The sequence below is a fragment of the Oncorhynchus mykiss genome, chromosome 12 (assembly GCF_013265735.2).
Source record: "Oncorhynchus mykiss isolate Arlee chromosome 12, USDA_OmykA_1.1, whole genome shotgun sequence".
NCBI lineage: Eukaryota > Metazoa > Chordata > Actinopteri > Salmoniformes > Salmonidae > Oncorhynchus > Oncorhynchus mykiss.
The window spans coordinates 8,878,034-8,894,392 of record NC_048576.1 but is presented as its reverse complement, the minus strand read 5'-3'; the positions used below and the strand labels follow the sequence as shown (position 1 = coordinate 8,894,392).

The following is a 16,359-nucleotide window of genomic DNA, read 5'->3' as shown; positions in this document are numbered from 1 at the left end:
TGAAAGACTGAAACAGGTTTCCCTCAAGAACTTCCCTGTATTTAGCGCCATCCATCATTCCTTCAATTCTGACCAGTTTTCCAGTCTCAGCTGATGAAAAACATCCCCACAGCCCCTTGCATAGTGGTGTTGCAGATTCAGAACAGGTGTAGTATATATACTGAGATCATGTGACAGATCATGTGATTGCAAACAGGTGGACTTTATTTAACTAATGATGTGACTTCTGAAGGTATTTGGCTGCACCAGATCTTATTTAGGGGCTTCATAGCAAAGGGGGTGAATACATATGCATTGTTTTGTTTTTTCAGGTTGTAATGCAAGAATATAGGAAAAACGCCAAGGGGGATGAATACTTTTGCAAGGCACTGTATGGTCTGACTACAGGCTATTGAGGATTTGAGAAAGTAGCAAAAAAAAAAAAAAGCTTGCTCTCGGCTCCTTGCCTCTGGCTCTCTGGCTGCACACACAGTTCTCTAATCAAGTGATCATATTTTCACCCATCAGACTATTCTCAATTTAATCTCGTCTTTACTAATATGTCAAATGAGTTTTGATTTAAAAAAGGGGCCATTATCAAATCGACAGGAACAGGGGCAAGGGGAAAAATACATGTAATCCGTACGCACTGGAAAAGCGACTGGATGCCACTTTCCCTCCGGGTCGTTTCACTCATATTTCGCCGTGCGACAGGTGATATTATCGCATCCAAACTCTTTATGCCATGTGCTTTCAAACCCCCTGCTCCTGAAGCTACCCAGCGCTTAATTCGAGGAAACATGTTTTCATAAAGAAAGATATTTCATTCAACTGTTGACATCCCCTCTCTCTGCACACTGGAGAAAGGAATGAAGGACAGAGAGCAGATTGAAACGCACGGTGTCCGAGATATTCTGTTGCTAAAAGGTAATTGGTCAGCCTATTCATTATGAAAGCTACAAAAAAATGCCCTATTTACTAGGGTATTCAAAATCAAATACTAATTCACTACAACTGTAGGCGAACTCTGAATTTAATTTAGGCTAGACCATTTATGTAGCAAATATATCTTCAATCAGTCTTTTTTTGAATGTTTCTCTGCCATGTGTAATATGCGGTGGGTTATGTATTGTATAACGGGCACAATCATTATTCGATTTTTTCAGGCTTGGGCTCATATATAGGCCCTATACATATGGATAAACTCTTATATTCATACGGGTGTATAAGGCATCGATCTCTTACTGTGTAGCTTGTGGATGACGTGCTTGTCCAGAGAGCTCTCCTCCAGTAAGATGGTGGACCTCCTGAAGGTCTCGGCAGTGTACGGTAGCAGCAGACACAGGTGTTTGTGGAGCAACGTCACACTGCTGTCATCCTAGAGGGGTAAGACAGGCGGAAGTAAGGAATTGAGCGCCTCACAGCAACTCGCATGCTCTCTTAGAATTCAATAATATATCACAGAACTTTTCCAAGATGGCGCCAGGATACAGCAGCAACGTATCTCACGCGAAATCTGTAGAATGTCAAACTAAAGAAAATCTAACCATGTACAGTAGAAGGTAAAAATGGGCCAGTACCTCTGTGTTGGTCTGGCTGTAACAATGGACCAGTACCTCTGTGTTGGTCTGGCTGTAACAATGGGCCAGCACCTCTGTGTTGGTCTGGCTGTAACAATGGGCCAGTACCTCTGTGTTGGTCTGGCTGTAACAATGGGCCAGTACCTCTGTGTTGGTCTGGCTGTAACAATGGACCAGTACCTCTGTGTTGGTCTGGCTGTAACAATGGGCCAGTACCTCTGTGTTGGTCTGGCTGTAACAATGGGCCAGTACCTCTGTGTTGGTCTGGCTGTAACAAATGGGCCAGTACCTCTGTGTTGGTCTGACTGTAACAATGGGCCAGTACCTCTGTGTTGGTCTGGCTGTAACAATGGTCCAGTACCTCTGTGTTGGTCTGGCTGTAACAATGGGCCAGTACCTCTGTGTTGGTCTGGCTGTAACAATGGGCCAGCAGGTGTTTGTGCAGGGCTGACAAGAGGTGGTGGAAGTGAGAGGGAGGATCTGTCTGTCTCTGGGACCGGCTGGACTGCTGCTTGTCACTGTTCTTCTCCAGCTCACCAAACGCCCGCTCCTGCAGGGCAGGGCAGGAAGCAGCCCATTATTACCCAGCGTTACAACCCTCTATTAAACTTTTGCTGACACATGTACAGACGAGAAGCTGGAGACATGGTGTTTTTAACGAACACCCATCAGGTTTCTAGGTGTACGGAGAAAAATGATCAATCATACAAAAAGGGAAAACTTACAGCATACTTGTGATGGTCCACAAACAATTTAATAGATCTCACAACCAACGTTTCTAATCTATTCCACACAAATAAGTGTAGCCTAGTGGTTAGAGCGTTGGACTAGTATCCCGAAAGGTTGCAAGTTCGAATCCCCGAGCTGACAAGGTACAAATCTGTGGTTCTGCCCCTGAACACACACTGTTCCTAGGCCGTCATTGAAAATAAGAGTTTGTTCTTAACTGACTTGCCAAGTTAAATAAAAGTAAAATAAATTAAATAAATACAAAAACTGCCAGTTGTACCGTGTAGAATCCGATGCTGAGCAACAGGGTCTTGAGCAGCATCTCAGCCAGGTGGAGATGGTCGTGGAGGGCCTCTGGGCTGGGGCTGGGCCGGTCTGGGCTGGAGGTCAGGGCCAGGGGTGGCCCCAGGGGGCCAGCCCCAGCAGTCAGCTCCCCAGGAGAGGAGTACCCCAGCAGAGAGGCCACATGGGACTGCTCCTGGAGGCTGTTCAGAACCATGTCCAACTGCAGACGCTAGGGGGGAGAGGAAGGTAGGACATGAAGGGTTAGGCTAGGTGTGTTTAGTTACCGGTCCTATAGAGAGGCTCTCTGGGCCCTGAGGTAGCAGTAGGCTAGGCTAGGTGTGTTTAGTTACCTATCCTATAGAAAGGCTCTCTGGGCCCTGAGGTAGCAGTAGGCTAGGCTAGGTGTGTTTAGTTACCTATCCTATAGAAAGGCTCTCTGGGCCCTGAGGTAGCAGTAGGCTAGGCTAGGTGTGTTTAGCTACCTGTCCTTTAGAGAGGCTCTCCCAGCTCTCTGGGCCCTGAGGTAGCAGTAGGCTAGGCTACGTGTGTTTAGCTACCTGGTCTTTAGAGGCCCTCCCAGTTCTCTGGGCCCTGAGGAAGCAGTAGGCTAGGCTAGGTGTGTTTAGCTACCTGGTCTTTAGAGGCTCTCCCAGCTCTTTAGGCCCTGAGGTAGCAGTAGGCTAGGCTAGGTGTGTTTAGCTACCTGGTCTTTAGAGGCTCTCCCAGCTCTCTGGGCCCTGAGGAAGCAGTAGGCTAGGCTAGGTGTGTTTAGCTACCTGTTCTTTAGAAAGGCTCTCTGGGCCCTGAGGTAGCAGTAGGCTAGGCTAGGTGTGCTAAGTTACTTGTCCTATAGAGAGGCTCTCCCAGCTCTGGGCCCTGAGGTAGCAGTAGGCTAGGCTAGGTGTGTTTAGCTACCTGGTCTTTAGAGAGGGTCTCTGGACCCTGAGGTAGCAGAAGGCTAGGCTAGGTGTGTTTAGCTACCTGTTCTTTAGAGAGGGTCTCTGGACCCTGAGGTAGCAGAAGGCTAGGCTAGGTGTGTTTAGCTACCTGTTCTTTAGAGAGGGTCTCTGGACCCTGAGGTAGCAGTAGGCTAGGCTAGGTGTATTTAGCTACCTGTCCTTTAGAGAGGCTCTCCCAGCTCTGGGCCCTAAGGTAGCAGTAGGCTAGGCTAGGTGTGTTTAGCTACCTGTCCTTTAGAGAGGCTCTCCCAGCTCTCTGGGCCCTGAGGTAGCAGTGAGTGGAGCAGTTCAGTTCTCTCCCTGAGGGGGGGCAACAGCAGAGATGCTCCGATGGACAGAGTGTTCATCACCGCCTGGGGAACACACACAACACACACCTTAGTGATAGTTCAGCACGGGCTGGGGACCTCTGAGGATATATACAACAGAACATAGTAGACTGAATGCCTGCAAACAATTGCATTAGTAGTTCTAATGAGTCTATTGAAAAGCTTAAAATATTTACTACCATTTTAGTTACTTCTTTCACAAATCTAGCTACGGTGTCTTTATTAAGATAAGCTCGATATGGTGACATTGATCGTGTCTGTTTTACCTGTTGTATGGATTCAGGTACACTGGAGTCTATGAGCCTGAAGAGCAGGTTTCGGAGGGGCCTCCCTTGGGCCCCTAGTACTGTGGCCCCTGTGCCCCCAGCATGGGCTAGAGAGAGGTGTATGGACAGCAGCTTCATACACAGCAAGACAAACTGGTGGTGCTCCCTGAGAGACAGAGAGAGAGAAAGATAGAAAGAGAAGAGAGAGGCAGAGGGAGGGGAGAGAGAGAGAGGAGAGAGAGAGCAAGAGATAGTGAGTCTCAGTAACTGTCCTTCAGATGAGGCCATATGTCCTCCAGCTTCACTACATGCCTCTAGACTTGTGCCAAGTTTCCCCTTGAATAGAGGGAGGGAGCGAGGAAGAGACAGAGGGAGCGTTCATAACCATATAAAATGATCACTCCTCTCAAGAGAGGCATTTGTGCTAATGTTGTGTTGGTAAGATCATTGGCCCTGTTATCTCAAAAGTGATTACAGTAAGACAAGGTGTAAATGCTTACTCTGTTTTGACATACACAAGTAGGTTTGTTGACCACTGCAGGAATTGAACCCATGACCTTGGTCTTACTAGAGTCACGCTCTTACTAACAGGGGGCATGTTCAACCTCTTCGGAGAGGAAAGGGATATGTTGTTCAACCTCTTTGGAGAGGAAGGGGATATGTTGTTCAACCTCTTCGGAGAGGAAGGGGATATGTTGTTCAACCTCTTTGGAGAGGAAGGGGATATGTTGTTCAACCTCTTGGAGAGGAAGGGGATATGTTGTTCAACCTCTTCGGAGAGGAAGGGGATATGTTGTTCAACCTCTTCGGAGAGGAAGGGGATATGTTGTTCAACCTCTTTGGAAAGGAAGGGGATATGTTGTTCAACCTCTTCGGAGAGGAAGGGGATATGTTGTTCAACCTCTTCGGAGAGGAAGGGGATATGTTGTTCAACCTCTTCGGAGAGGAAGGGGATATGTTGTTCAACCTCTTTGGAAAGGAAGGGGATATGTTGTTCAACCTCTTCGGAGAGGAAGGGGATATGTTGTTCAACCTCTTCGGAGAGGAAGGGGATATGTTGTTCAACCTCTTGGAGAGGAAAGGGATATGTTGTTCAACCTCTTTGGAGAGGAAGGGGATATGTTGTTCAACCTCTTGGAGGGGAAGGGGGCATGTTGTTTTACCTCCTGGAGGGGATGAGTGCAGGGGGCATGTTGTACCTCTTGGAGGGGATGGGTGCAGGGGGCATGTTGTTTTACCTCCTGGAGGGGATGAGTGCAGGGGGCATGTTGTTTTACCTCCTGGAGGGGATGAGTGCAGGGGGCAAGTGGTACCTCTTGGAGGGGATGAGTGCAGGGGGCATGTTGTTTTACCTCCTGGAGGGGATGAGTGCAGGGGACATGTTGTACCACTTGGAGGGGATGGGTGCAGGGGGCATGTTGTTTTACCTCTTGGAGGGGATGGGTGCAGGGGGCATGTTGTTTTACCTACTGGAGGGGATGAGTGCAGGGGGCATGTTGTACCTCTTGGAGGGGATGAGTGCAGGGGGCATGTTGTACCTCTTGGAGGGGATGGGTGCAGGGGACATGTTGTTTTACGTCCTGGAGGGGATGGGTGCAGGGGGCATGTTGTACCTCTTGGAGGGGATGAGTGCAGGAGGCATGTTGTACCTCTTGGAGGGGATGAGTGCAGGAGGCATGTTGTACCTCTTGGAGGGGATGAGTGCAGGAGGCATGTTGTTTTACCTCCTGGAAGGGAAGGGTGCAGGGGGCATTTCTCCTCCTATCCCGTCACAGTATCTCTCCAGGAAACTACGAAGGTAGGTAAAGGTGCTCTCCTCCAGGTCCACACAGAACGGTCTATGCCATGCCACCAACTGCCTGTCCAGCCCAGGAGAAAATAAAAAATGAAATAAGGAAATAAATAATGAAACAAGCAACCTGCCTGTCCAGGAATAACTCATTTTTATAAACAAATCAATGAATAATGCAATGCCTGAGCTGCAAGATGAGATCAGAAGAACACAGATACAAGAGGACAAATAGCTGTCAGACGGAATATATTTTTTTTGCTTTTTTCATCCATCAAACAAGGATAGAATGTGGCTTTGAATACATATAGCTAGCTTGACTGTTTTCAATTCAAACGGTTACTCTTTCTGGGTAGTGTTCAGGAGGCATCACTGGCTTTGAATACATATAGCTAGCTCGACTGTTTTCAATTCAAACGGTTACTCTTTCTGGGTAGTGTTCAGGAGGCATCACTGGCTTTGAATACATATCGCTAGCTTGACTGTTTTCAATTCAAACGGTTACTCTTTCTGGGTAGTGTTCAGGAGGCATCACTGGAAGAGAAAACGCTGAAACAGGGAGGTAAAAAAACCATTTGAACTTGTCCAATAAATACTTGTTTTCCAAATGAACAAAGACCCCGAGGTCCTCCTTCATACCTGTCGGTGGGGACAGCGGTCCAGGCCAGGCTGTGGGAAGTGCCAGCGGTGATCTGCTGGATTGACACTCCTTCTAGACCAATCACTTTCTTCGGCTTGGTGACGGGTGTAGAGGTGTGTCCCTGGCCACACTGCCCCATGGCATTGTTCCCCCAAGCATACACCTCATTTTCTGACAGGAGGAAGGGAATAGAAGAATGTGCATGTGTCCAATTTTTCAATGTCTTCAAGTCAAGTTTATGTTATTACAAGTAGCCGAAAAAGTCATACGTTTTGCTAAACACTTTAATGTCAGGAGGCTTTAAAATGTGATATAATTCAGCAATAAGGCACGAGGGGGTGTGGTATATGGTCAATATACCACGGCTAAGGGCTGTTCTTAATCACGACGCAACGCGGAGTGCCTGGATAAAGCCATTAGCCGTGGTATATTAGGCATATACCACAAACCACCGAGGTGCCTTATCGCTATTATAAACTGGTTACCAACGTAATTTGTCATACCCGTGGTATACGGTCTGATATATCACGGCTGTCAGCCAATCGGCATTCAGGGCTCGACCCATCCAGTTAATCATAAAGTTTATACTGTGTTATTGTCGGTATTTACTGGATCCGTATGACGAGGAGGACGGATGGTAGGCTAAACGGTTTCATTGTAGACCCATGAAGAACTTTCACAAACATGGCCACCTGTTAGTCTCTCACCATGAGACAGAGCCAGACAGTGGCTGTCCCCACAGGAAATATCAATAATCTTGGTCACACTGAGCTCTTCGATGAACCTGGGTCTCAGAGATGTGGTTTCAGAGGAACCACAGCCCAAACATGAACCACAGCCCCACGCAAATACCTGAGAGGGAACAATGAGATCAGGGTTCAGGAACAGTAGACAAAATTACTGAGAGGGAACAATGAGATCAGGATTCAGGAACAGTAGACAAAATGACTGAGAGGGAACAATGAGGTCAGGGTTCAGGAACAATAGACAAAATGACAGAGGGAACAATGAAATCACGGTTCAGGAACAGTAGACAAAATGACTGAGAGGGAACAATGAGATCAGGGTTCAGGAACAGTAGACAAAATTACTGAGAGGGAACAATGAGGTCAAGGTTCAGGAACAATAGACAAAATGACAGAGGGAACAATGAGATCACAGTTCAGGAACAGTAGACAAAATGACTGAGAGGGAACAATGAGATCAGGGTTCAGGAACAGTAGACAAAATGACTGAGAGGGAACAATGAGGTCAGGGTTCAGGAACAGTAGACAAAATGACTATGAGGCCTTTAGCTGTGATTTTGCATGAGAAAATAAGACTGAATGTGTTCATGTAAAATGTATGTTAATATTTTACCTAACACAGTGTTTATTTAGCTGGTTTAAAGCTGACATACTGTAGCAGGATGAGCAGATATCACATGTTTTTAAAAAAATGAACTAGTGAGCAGTACTGTACCTGTCCAGCAGAGGTCAGAGCCAGAGATGACTGGCTCCCGGCACACACCTTCCTGATGATGAACCCATGCAGTGCTTCGATCACCTTGGGCCGGTACACACGGTTAGTGTCCCCGTGACCCAGTTTACCTGCCACACAAATACAGCAAAATCAGTCACGCTGAACAATGTGGTAACCTGGTCCCAGATCAGTTTGTGGTTGTTGCCAATTCCGTTGCAGATTGTTGTTTGGCACGACAATTTCAGACTGACGCCCAGACTAACCATGACCGTAGCTACTGTAAAACAGACGGTGTGAAATGGAGGAAGGGAGCATGCGTGATAAGAGTATTTTAATAATGTGTCCTGTTAGTGTCTGGTATTTAGAGGAGAGATTAAGTGAAATGTCATATACTGTACAAGTGATTGGACCAGCCCAGGGACATTATCAGCTCTGTCTCAACTGTTCATCTCCCCCTCCGAAGGACATTATCGTCTCTGAATTACTGACGGGCCGCCCCTAGAAGGGTAGGTAACAACACACCCGCTACGCTGATCCTCAACACAGGGGCCCCTCAGGGGTGCGTACTCAGGCCCCTCCTGTACTCCTTGTTCACTCATGACTGCACGGCCAGGCACGACTCCAATACCATCATTAAATTTGCCGATGACACAACAGTGGTAGGCCTGAATCTCCGACAACGATGAGACAGCCTATAGGGAGGTCAGAGACCTGGCCGTGTGGTGCCAGGACAACAACATGATCAAGATAAAGGAGATGATTGTGGACTACAAGAAAAAGAGGACCGAGCACGCCCCCATTCTCATTGACGGGGCTGCAGTGGAGCAGGTTGAGAGCTTCAAGTTCCTTGGTGTCCACATCAACAACAAACTAACATGGTCCAAGCACACCAAGACAGTCATGAAGAGGGCACGACAAAACCTATTCCCCCTCAGGAGACTGAAAAGATCTGGCATGGGTCCTCGGATCCTCAAAAGGTTCTACAACTGCACCGTCAAGAGCATCCTGACTGGTTGCATCACTGCCTGGTATGGCAACTGCTCGGCCTCGAACCGCAAAGCACTACAGAGAGTAGTGTGTACGGCCCAGTACATCACTGGGGCCAAGCTTCCTGCCATCCAGGACCTCTATACCAGGCGGTGTCAGAGGAATGCCCTGTCTGGGTCCAAGAGGCTTCTAAACAGCTTCTACCCCCTAGCCAGGTGACTCCTGAACTCCTGACATCTATGCATAGTCACTTTAATTAACTCTACCTACATGTACATACTACCTCAACTAACCGGTGCCCCCGCACATTGACTCTGTACCGGCACCCCACTGTATATCTTGTTATTTTTTAATCATTTAATCATTTGTTAATTACTTGTTACTTTTATCTCTTATTCTTATCCGTATTTTTATAAACTGCACTGTTGGTTAAGGGCTTGTAAGTCAGCATTTCACAGGTCTACTACACCTGTTGTATTCAGCATTTCACAGGTCTACTACACCGGTTGTATTCGGCGCATGTGACTAATCAAATTTGATTTGAATCAAACCGTTATCATCTCTGTATCATACTGTCATCTCCCTCGCCAAAGAACATTATCATCTCTGTATCATACTGTCATCTCCCTCGCCAAAGAACATTATCATCTCTGTATCATACTGTCATCTCCCTCGCCAAAGAACATTATCATCTCTGTATCAAACCGACATCTCTGTATCATACTGTTATCTCCCTCGCCAAAGAACATTATCATCTCTGTATCATACTGTTATCTCCCTCGCCAAAGAACATTATTGTCTCTGTATCATACTGTTATCTCCCTCGCCAAAGAACATTATCATCTCTGTATCAAACTGTCATCTCCCTCGCCAAAGAACATTATCATCTCTGTATCAAACGTCATCATCTCTGTATCATACTGTCATCTCCGTCGCCAAAGAACATTATCATCTCTGTATCATACTGTCATCTCCCTCGCCAAAGAACATTATCATCTCTGTATCATACTGTCATCTCCCTCGCCAAAGAACATTATCATCTCTGTATCATACTGTCATCTCCCTCGCCAAAGAACATTATCATCTCTGTATCATCCTGTCATCTCCGTCGCCAAAGAACATTATCATCTCTGTATCATACTGTCATCTCCCTCGCCAAAGAACATTATCATCTCTGTATCATACTGTTATCTCCCTCGCCAAAGAACATTATCATCTCTGTATCATACTGTTATCTCCCTCGCCAAAGAACATTATCATCTCTGTATCATACTGTCATCTCCCTCGCCAAAGAACATTATCATCTCTGTATCATACTGTCATCTCCCTCGCCAAAGAACATTATCGTCTCTGTATCATACTGTTATCTCCCTCGCCAAAGAACATTATCATCTCTGTATCATACTGTTATCTCCCTCGCCAAAGAACATTATCATCTCTGTATCATACTGTCATCTCCCTCGCCAAAGAACATTATCATCTCTGTATCATACTGTTATCTCCCTCGCCAAAGAACATTATCATCTCTGTATCATACTGTCATCTCCCTCGCCAAAGAACATTATCATCTCTGTATCATACTGTCATCTACCTCGCCAAAGAACATTATCATCTCTGTATCATACTGTCATCTCCCTCGCCAAAGAACATAATCATCTCTGTATCAAACTGTTATCTCCCCCTCAGAGAACCATTGTCAGCTCCGTATCATACCGTTATCTCCCCCTCAGAAGGATATTATCATCTCTGTATCAAACCGTTATCTCCCCCTCAGAGAACCATTGTCAGCTCCGTATCATACCGTTATCTCCCCCTCAGAAGGATATTATCATCTCTGTATCAAACCGTTATCTCCCCCTCAGAGAACCATTGTCAGCTCCGTATCATACCGTTATCTCCCCCTCCGAAAGACCACACCATGCGTCCGTCCTGAGCCACAGCCATGGTGTGAGAGCTACCGCAGGCCGCCTGACCCACTCCACTGATATCCTTCACCAGCGTAGGCACGTTACGACTGTGGCTGTCACTGTGGCCTGGAGAGACAGAGAAAGACTGTCATGACTGTGGCCGTCACTGTGGCCTGGAGAGACAGAGAAACATTGTCATGACTGTGGCTGTCACTGTGGCCTGGAAAGACAGAGAAAGATCGTCATGACTGTGTCCGTCACTGTGGCCTGGAGAGACAGAGAAAGACTGTCATGACTGTGGCCTAGAGAGACAGAGGGAAAGACTGTCATGACTGTGGCCTGGAGAGACAGAGGGAAAGACTGTCATGACTGTGGCCTGGAGAGACAGAGGGAAAGACGGTCATCGTCCATCGTCACTTTTACTTGTCTGATAATAAGCAGTTTTCAAATACATCTAGAAATCACTGAAAGTTGCTCTGTCTGATGATGATATATGAATTGGCTTGCAGTGTCAATTCCATACAACGTTTGAAATGAAGGTTTGAAATGAAAAATGACAGGAACTCTACCCAGTCTGCCGAAGTCACCTTCTCCCCAGGTGTACAGCTCTCCATCGTTGGTTACAGCAGCACTATGTCTGTAGCCAGCAGAGACACACACCACAACCTGAAAGTAGAAAACATTGACGAATCATATGAAAAGTGGGCAGTAGTTTTATTTTTATTTTATTTAATCTTTATTTAACCAGGTAGGCTAGTTGAGAACAATTTCTCATTTACAACTGTGACCTGGCCAAGATAAAGCAAAGCAGTGTGACACAGACAACAACACAGAGTTACACATTGGATAAACAAAAAACAAGCCAATAACACAAACAAGTCAATGACACAGTAGAGAAAAGAAAGTCTATATACATTGTGTGCAAAAGGCATGAGGAGGTGGGCAATAAATAGGCCATAGGAGCGAATAATTACAATTTAGCAGATTAACACTGGAGTGATAAATGAGCAGATGATGATGTGCAAGTAGAGATACTGGTGTGCAAAAGAGCAGAACATTAAATAAAAACTATATGGGGATGAGGTAGGTAGATTGGGTGGGCTATTTACAGATGGACTATGTACAGCTGTAGCGATCGGTTAGCTGCTCAGATAGTTGATGTTTAAAGTTGGTGAGGGAAATAAAAGTCTCCAACTTCGGCGATTTTTACAATTCGTTCCAGTCACTGACAGCAGAGAACTGGCAGGAAAGCCGGCCAAATTATGTGTTTGCTTTGGGGATGATCACTGAGATATACCTGCTGGAGCGCGTGCTACGGGTGGGTGTTGTTATCGTGACCAGTGAACTGAGATAAGGCGGAGCTTTAGCTAGCATAGACTTATAGATGACCTGGAGCCAGTGGGTCTGGCGACGAATATGTAGCGAGGGCCAGCCGACTAGAGCATATAGGTCGCAGTGGTGGGTGGTATAAGGTGATTTGGTAACAAAACGGATGGCACTGTGATAGACTGCATCCAGTTTGTTGAGTAGAGTGTAGGAAGCTATTTTATAGATGACATCGCCGAAGTCGAGAATCTGTAGGATAGTCAGTTTTACTAGGGTAAGTTTGGCGGCGTCAGTGAAGGTACGTGGTACGTCTCGTACCTCTAGACCACGCTGTGACGTCTCGTACCTCTAGACCACGCTGTGACGTCTCGTACCTCTAGACCACGCTGTGACGTCTCGTACCTCTAGACCACGCTGTGACGTCTCGTACCTCTAGACCACGCTGTGACGTCTCGTACCTCTAGACCACGCTGTGACGTCTCGTACCTCTAGACCACGCTGTGACGTCTCGTACCTCTAGACCACGCTGTGACGTCTCGTACCTCTAGACCACGCTGTGACTAACAGACTTATACCTCTAGACCACGCTGTGACGTCTCGTACCTCTAGACTACATCCACCCTAAAACACAATGAGCACGGGTTAGTCTCCATTGCATGCTTACCTTCCCCAGCAGAGGTCCTTGTATTATCTTGGGGTATTTCTGAGTGGCACTGTTTCCATGTCCCAACTTCCCATAGTCTCCGTCGCCCCAACTGAAGACCTCTCCCTCCCCCGTGACAGCCAGGGTGTGGCCATCAGAGCCCTTGGACGAGGAAACCTAAAGCACAAAACAGGACAGCACGACAAACAGTTCAAATCAGCAGGTGGCCCTATCGCCTCTGACCACAGACCATCCACAGTCACGTTCTGTACATTTACCAACTATTCTACATGTTGAATCTCCGGAGTTCGTCGACACCCAACAGGTGATCTACTGCACAGGGTGAGTCTTTTACCTTACACATGTTCCTCGGGGGCTCCAGGGCCAGCTTCTTGGGCATGGACTGGTTGTTGGAGTCGCCCAGACCCAGCCGGCCATAGCTGCCCTTCCCACAAGCCTTCACTGAGCCGTCCGCGGACACAGAGAACGTGCAGTACTGTCCCGCTTCAATCTAGAACGGAGGAAAGAGGAAGTGGAAAGAGAAAACATGTCATTCAACAGAACTAATCATCTCAAACTGGACATGACATTTTATGACATTATTTCTGATTCAGTCAAATGCATTTAGCTGCAAGTAATCAACTTGTTGTCCTGTTTCCGTGAGCTGATCAAAGAGACAGATAAAGCTGTGTTTTTAATATACGCTTTGGTAAGTGTATACTATAACTCGGAGATGACAGAACAGATTGCGGTCCATTATGTCAGACAGACGCCCGATTCACACTAGAGAGCCCACCTGAACCGTACTGTGCTGGCTCACATATTTACTTTTTCACATAGTCCTTTCCAGCAAAGTTCCAGTAACTATGGTGGATTCATAGCCAGGCTAGCCCAGTACAGCTCGGCTTGATGTTATTTGGCCCTACAGTGTGAAAGAGGCTCGACAGGGTTGTAGAGTACCATTTGAGCGTCGCTGAAGCCCTGTGCCAGTTTGGGCTGTAGGATCTTCTCCAAGGTGCCCTCAGCCAGCTGGTGAGAGCTGTTGCTGCCCCACACATACACCATGACAGCATCGTTCTCCACTCCACCAGGGGTGGCCGAGCCCGCGCTGCACGAACACAAGCAGTTGGACGCCAGGTTACAGATCTGATGGGGAAAGGAAGGACATTTACATACACTGCTGCAGTGTCTTTAATCTGTCAATCGTAAACTAGAAGTCACAGATAAACCGTCTGTCTTGCTTGATGTAAAATATTTAGTAAGTGTTACTGTATGTTTGTCTTTCGATCCGTATCCTACAGTATAACTGACAGAAATAATAAGCCCTCAGGGGATGAATGAAGTTCACTGAACCGTATTGAACACAATACTGCCATAGCTTTACACTGTCAGTCATCATTCAGATCCAGAACTAGAAAACACAGATATTCCTAATTGCTTTAGTCCAACCAACCTCTTCAAACAGGCAGAGAGCAACGTGGGAGAGACTGCAGAGTCCATCTGCATCCTTCTTCAGGGCCTGAGAATTGAGAGAATCTCCACGGAAACCCTAAGGGAATAAGAACAGAACATTAGAGGGTACTGTTCCAGGACATTAACAGATCATTAGAGGGTACTGTTCCAGGACACTAACAGAACATTAGAGGGTACTGTTCCAGGACATTAACAGATCATTAGAGGGTACTGTTCCAGGACATTAACAGATCATTAGAGGGTACTGTTCCAGGACACTAACAGAACATTAGAGGGTACTGTTCCAGGACACTAACAGAACATTAGAGGGTACTGTTCCAGGACACTAACAGAACATTAGAGGGTACTGTTCTAGGACATTAACAGATCATTAGAGGGTACTGTTCCAGGACATTAACAGATCATTAGAGGGTACTGTTCCAGGACATTAACAGAACATTAGAGGGTACTGTTCCAGGACACTAACAGAACATTAGAGGGTACTGTTCCAGGACACTGACAGAACATTAGAGGGTACTGTTCCAGGACACTGACAGAACATTAGAGGGTACTGTTCCAGGACACTAACAGAACATTAGAGGGTACTGTTGAAGGACAATAACAGAACATTAGAGGGTACTGTTCCAGGACACTAACAGAACATTAGAGGGTACTGTTCCAGGACACTGACAGAACATTAGAGGGTACTGTTCCAGGACAATAACAGAACATTAGAGGGTACTGTTCCAGAACATTAGAGGGTACTGTTCCAGGACACTGACAGAACATTAGAGGGTACTGTTTCAGGACAATAACAGAACATTAGAGGGTACTGTTTCAGGACAATAACAGAACATTAGAGGGTACTGTTTCAGGACAATAACAGAACATTAGAGGGTACTGTTCCAGGACACTGACAGAACATTAGAGGGTACTGTTCCAGGACACTGACAGAACATTAGAGGGTACTGTTCCAGGACACTGACAGAACATTAGAGGGTACTGTTCCAGGACACTAACAGAACATTAGAGGGTACTGTTTCAGGACACTAACAGAACATTAGAGGGTACTGTTCCAGGACACTAACAGAACATTAGAGGGTACTGTTCCAGGACACTAACAGAACATTAGAGGGTACTGTTCCAGGACACTAACAGAACATTAGAGGGTACTGTTCCAGGACACTAACAGAACATTAGAGGGTACTGTTCCAGGACACTGACAGAACATTAGAGGGTACTGTTCCAGGACACTGACAGAACATTAGAGGGTACTGTTCCAGGACACTAACAGAACATTAGAGGGTACTGTTTCAGGACACTAACAGAACATTAGAGGGTACTGTTCCAGGACACTAACAGAACATTAGAGGGTACTGTTCCAGGACACTAACAGAACATTAGAGGGTACTGTTCCAGGACACTAACAGAACATTAGAGGGTACTGTTCCAGGACACTAACAGAACATTAGAGGGTACTGTTCCAGGACACTGACAGAACATTAGAGGGTACTGTTCCAGGACACTGACAGAACATTAGAGGGTACTGTTCCAGGACACTAACAGAACATTAGAGGGTACTGTTGAAGGACAATAACAGAACATTAGAGGGTACTGTTCCAGGACACTAACAGAACATTAGAGGGTACTGTTTCAGGACAATAACAGAACATTAGAGGGTACTGTTCCAGGACACTGACAGAACATTAGAGGGTACTGTTCCAGGACACTAACAGAACATTAGAGGGTACTGTTGAAGGACAATAACAGAACATTAGAGGGTACTGTTCCAGGACACTAACAGAACATTAGAGGGTACTGTTTCAGGACAATAACAGAACATTAGAGGGTACTGTTCCAGGACACTGACAGAACATTAGAGGGTACTGTTCCAGAACATTAGAGGGTACTGTTCCAATTATAGAAAACACACTAAAACAATACCACATAAAAAAAACTCAATACCAGTCTGTTGGGAAAACCATAAAACAATACCACAGAAATAATATCTCAATACCAGTCTGTTG

The 16,359-nt window shown here is 46.3% G+C and overlaps 1 protein-coding gene across 6 annotated transcripts in view; it reads right to left on the bottom strand.

Annotated features, from left to right (window-relative positions):
- Positions 1-16,359, bottom strand: part of LOC110536778 (probable E3 ubiquitin-protein ligase HERC1) — a 102,210-nt gene that overhangs the window by 73,985 nt on the left and 11,866 nt on the right. For all 6 annotated transcript variants that reach the window (XM_036936839.1, XM_036936833.1, XM_036936836.1 and 3 more), the window contains exons 4-18: positions 14,334-14,429; positions 13,841-14,026; positions 13,236-13,391; positions 12,902-13,057; positions 11,481-11,577; positions 10,894-11,037; positions 8,018-8,145; positions 7,264-7,408; positions 6,556-6,727; positions 5,852-5,986; positions 4,128-4,293; positions 3,760-3,885; positions 2,569-2,802; positions 1,957-2,109; positions 1,225-1,357 (exon numbers count right to left, since the gene is read on the bottom strand). In XM_036936839.1, coding sequence (XP_036792734.1) covers positions 1,225-1,357; positions 1,957-2,109; positions 2,569-2,802; positions 3,760-3,885; positions 4,128-4,293; positions 5,852-5,986; positions 6,556-6,727; positions 7,264-7,408; positions 8,018-8,145; positions 10,894-11,037; positions 11,481-11,577; positions 12,902-13,057; positions 13,236-13,391; positions 13,841-14,026; positions 14,334-14,429 — 2,227 coding nt within the window. The remainder of the gene's footprint in view (positions 1-1,224; positions 1,358-1,956; positions 2,110-2,568; positions 2,803-3,759; positions 3,886-4,127; positions 4,294-5,851; positions 5,987-6,555; positions 6,728-7,263; positions 7,409-8,017; positions 8,146-10,893; positions 11,038-11,480; positions 11,578-12,901; positions 13,058-13,235; positions 13,392-13,840; positions 14,027-14,333; positions 14,430-16,359) is intronic.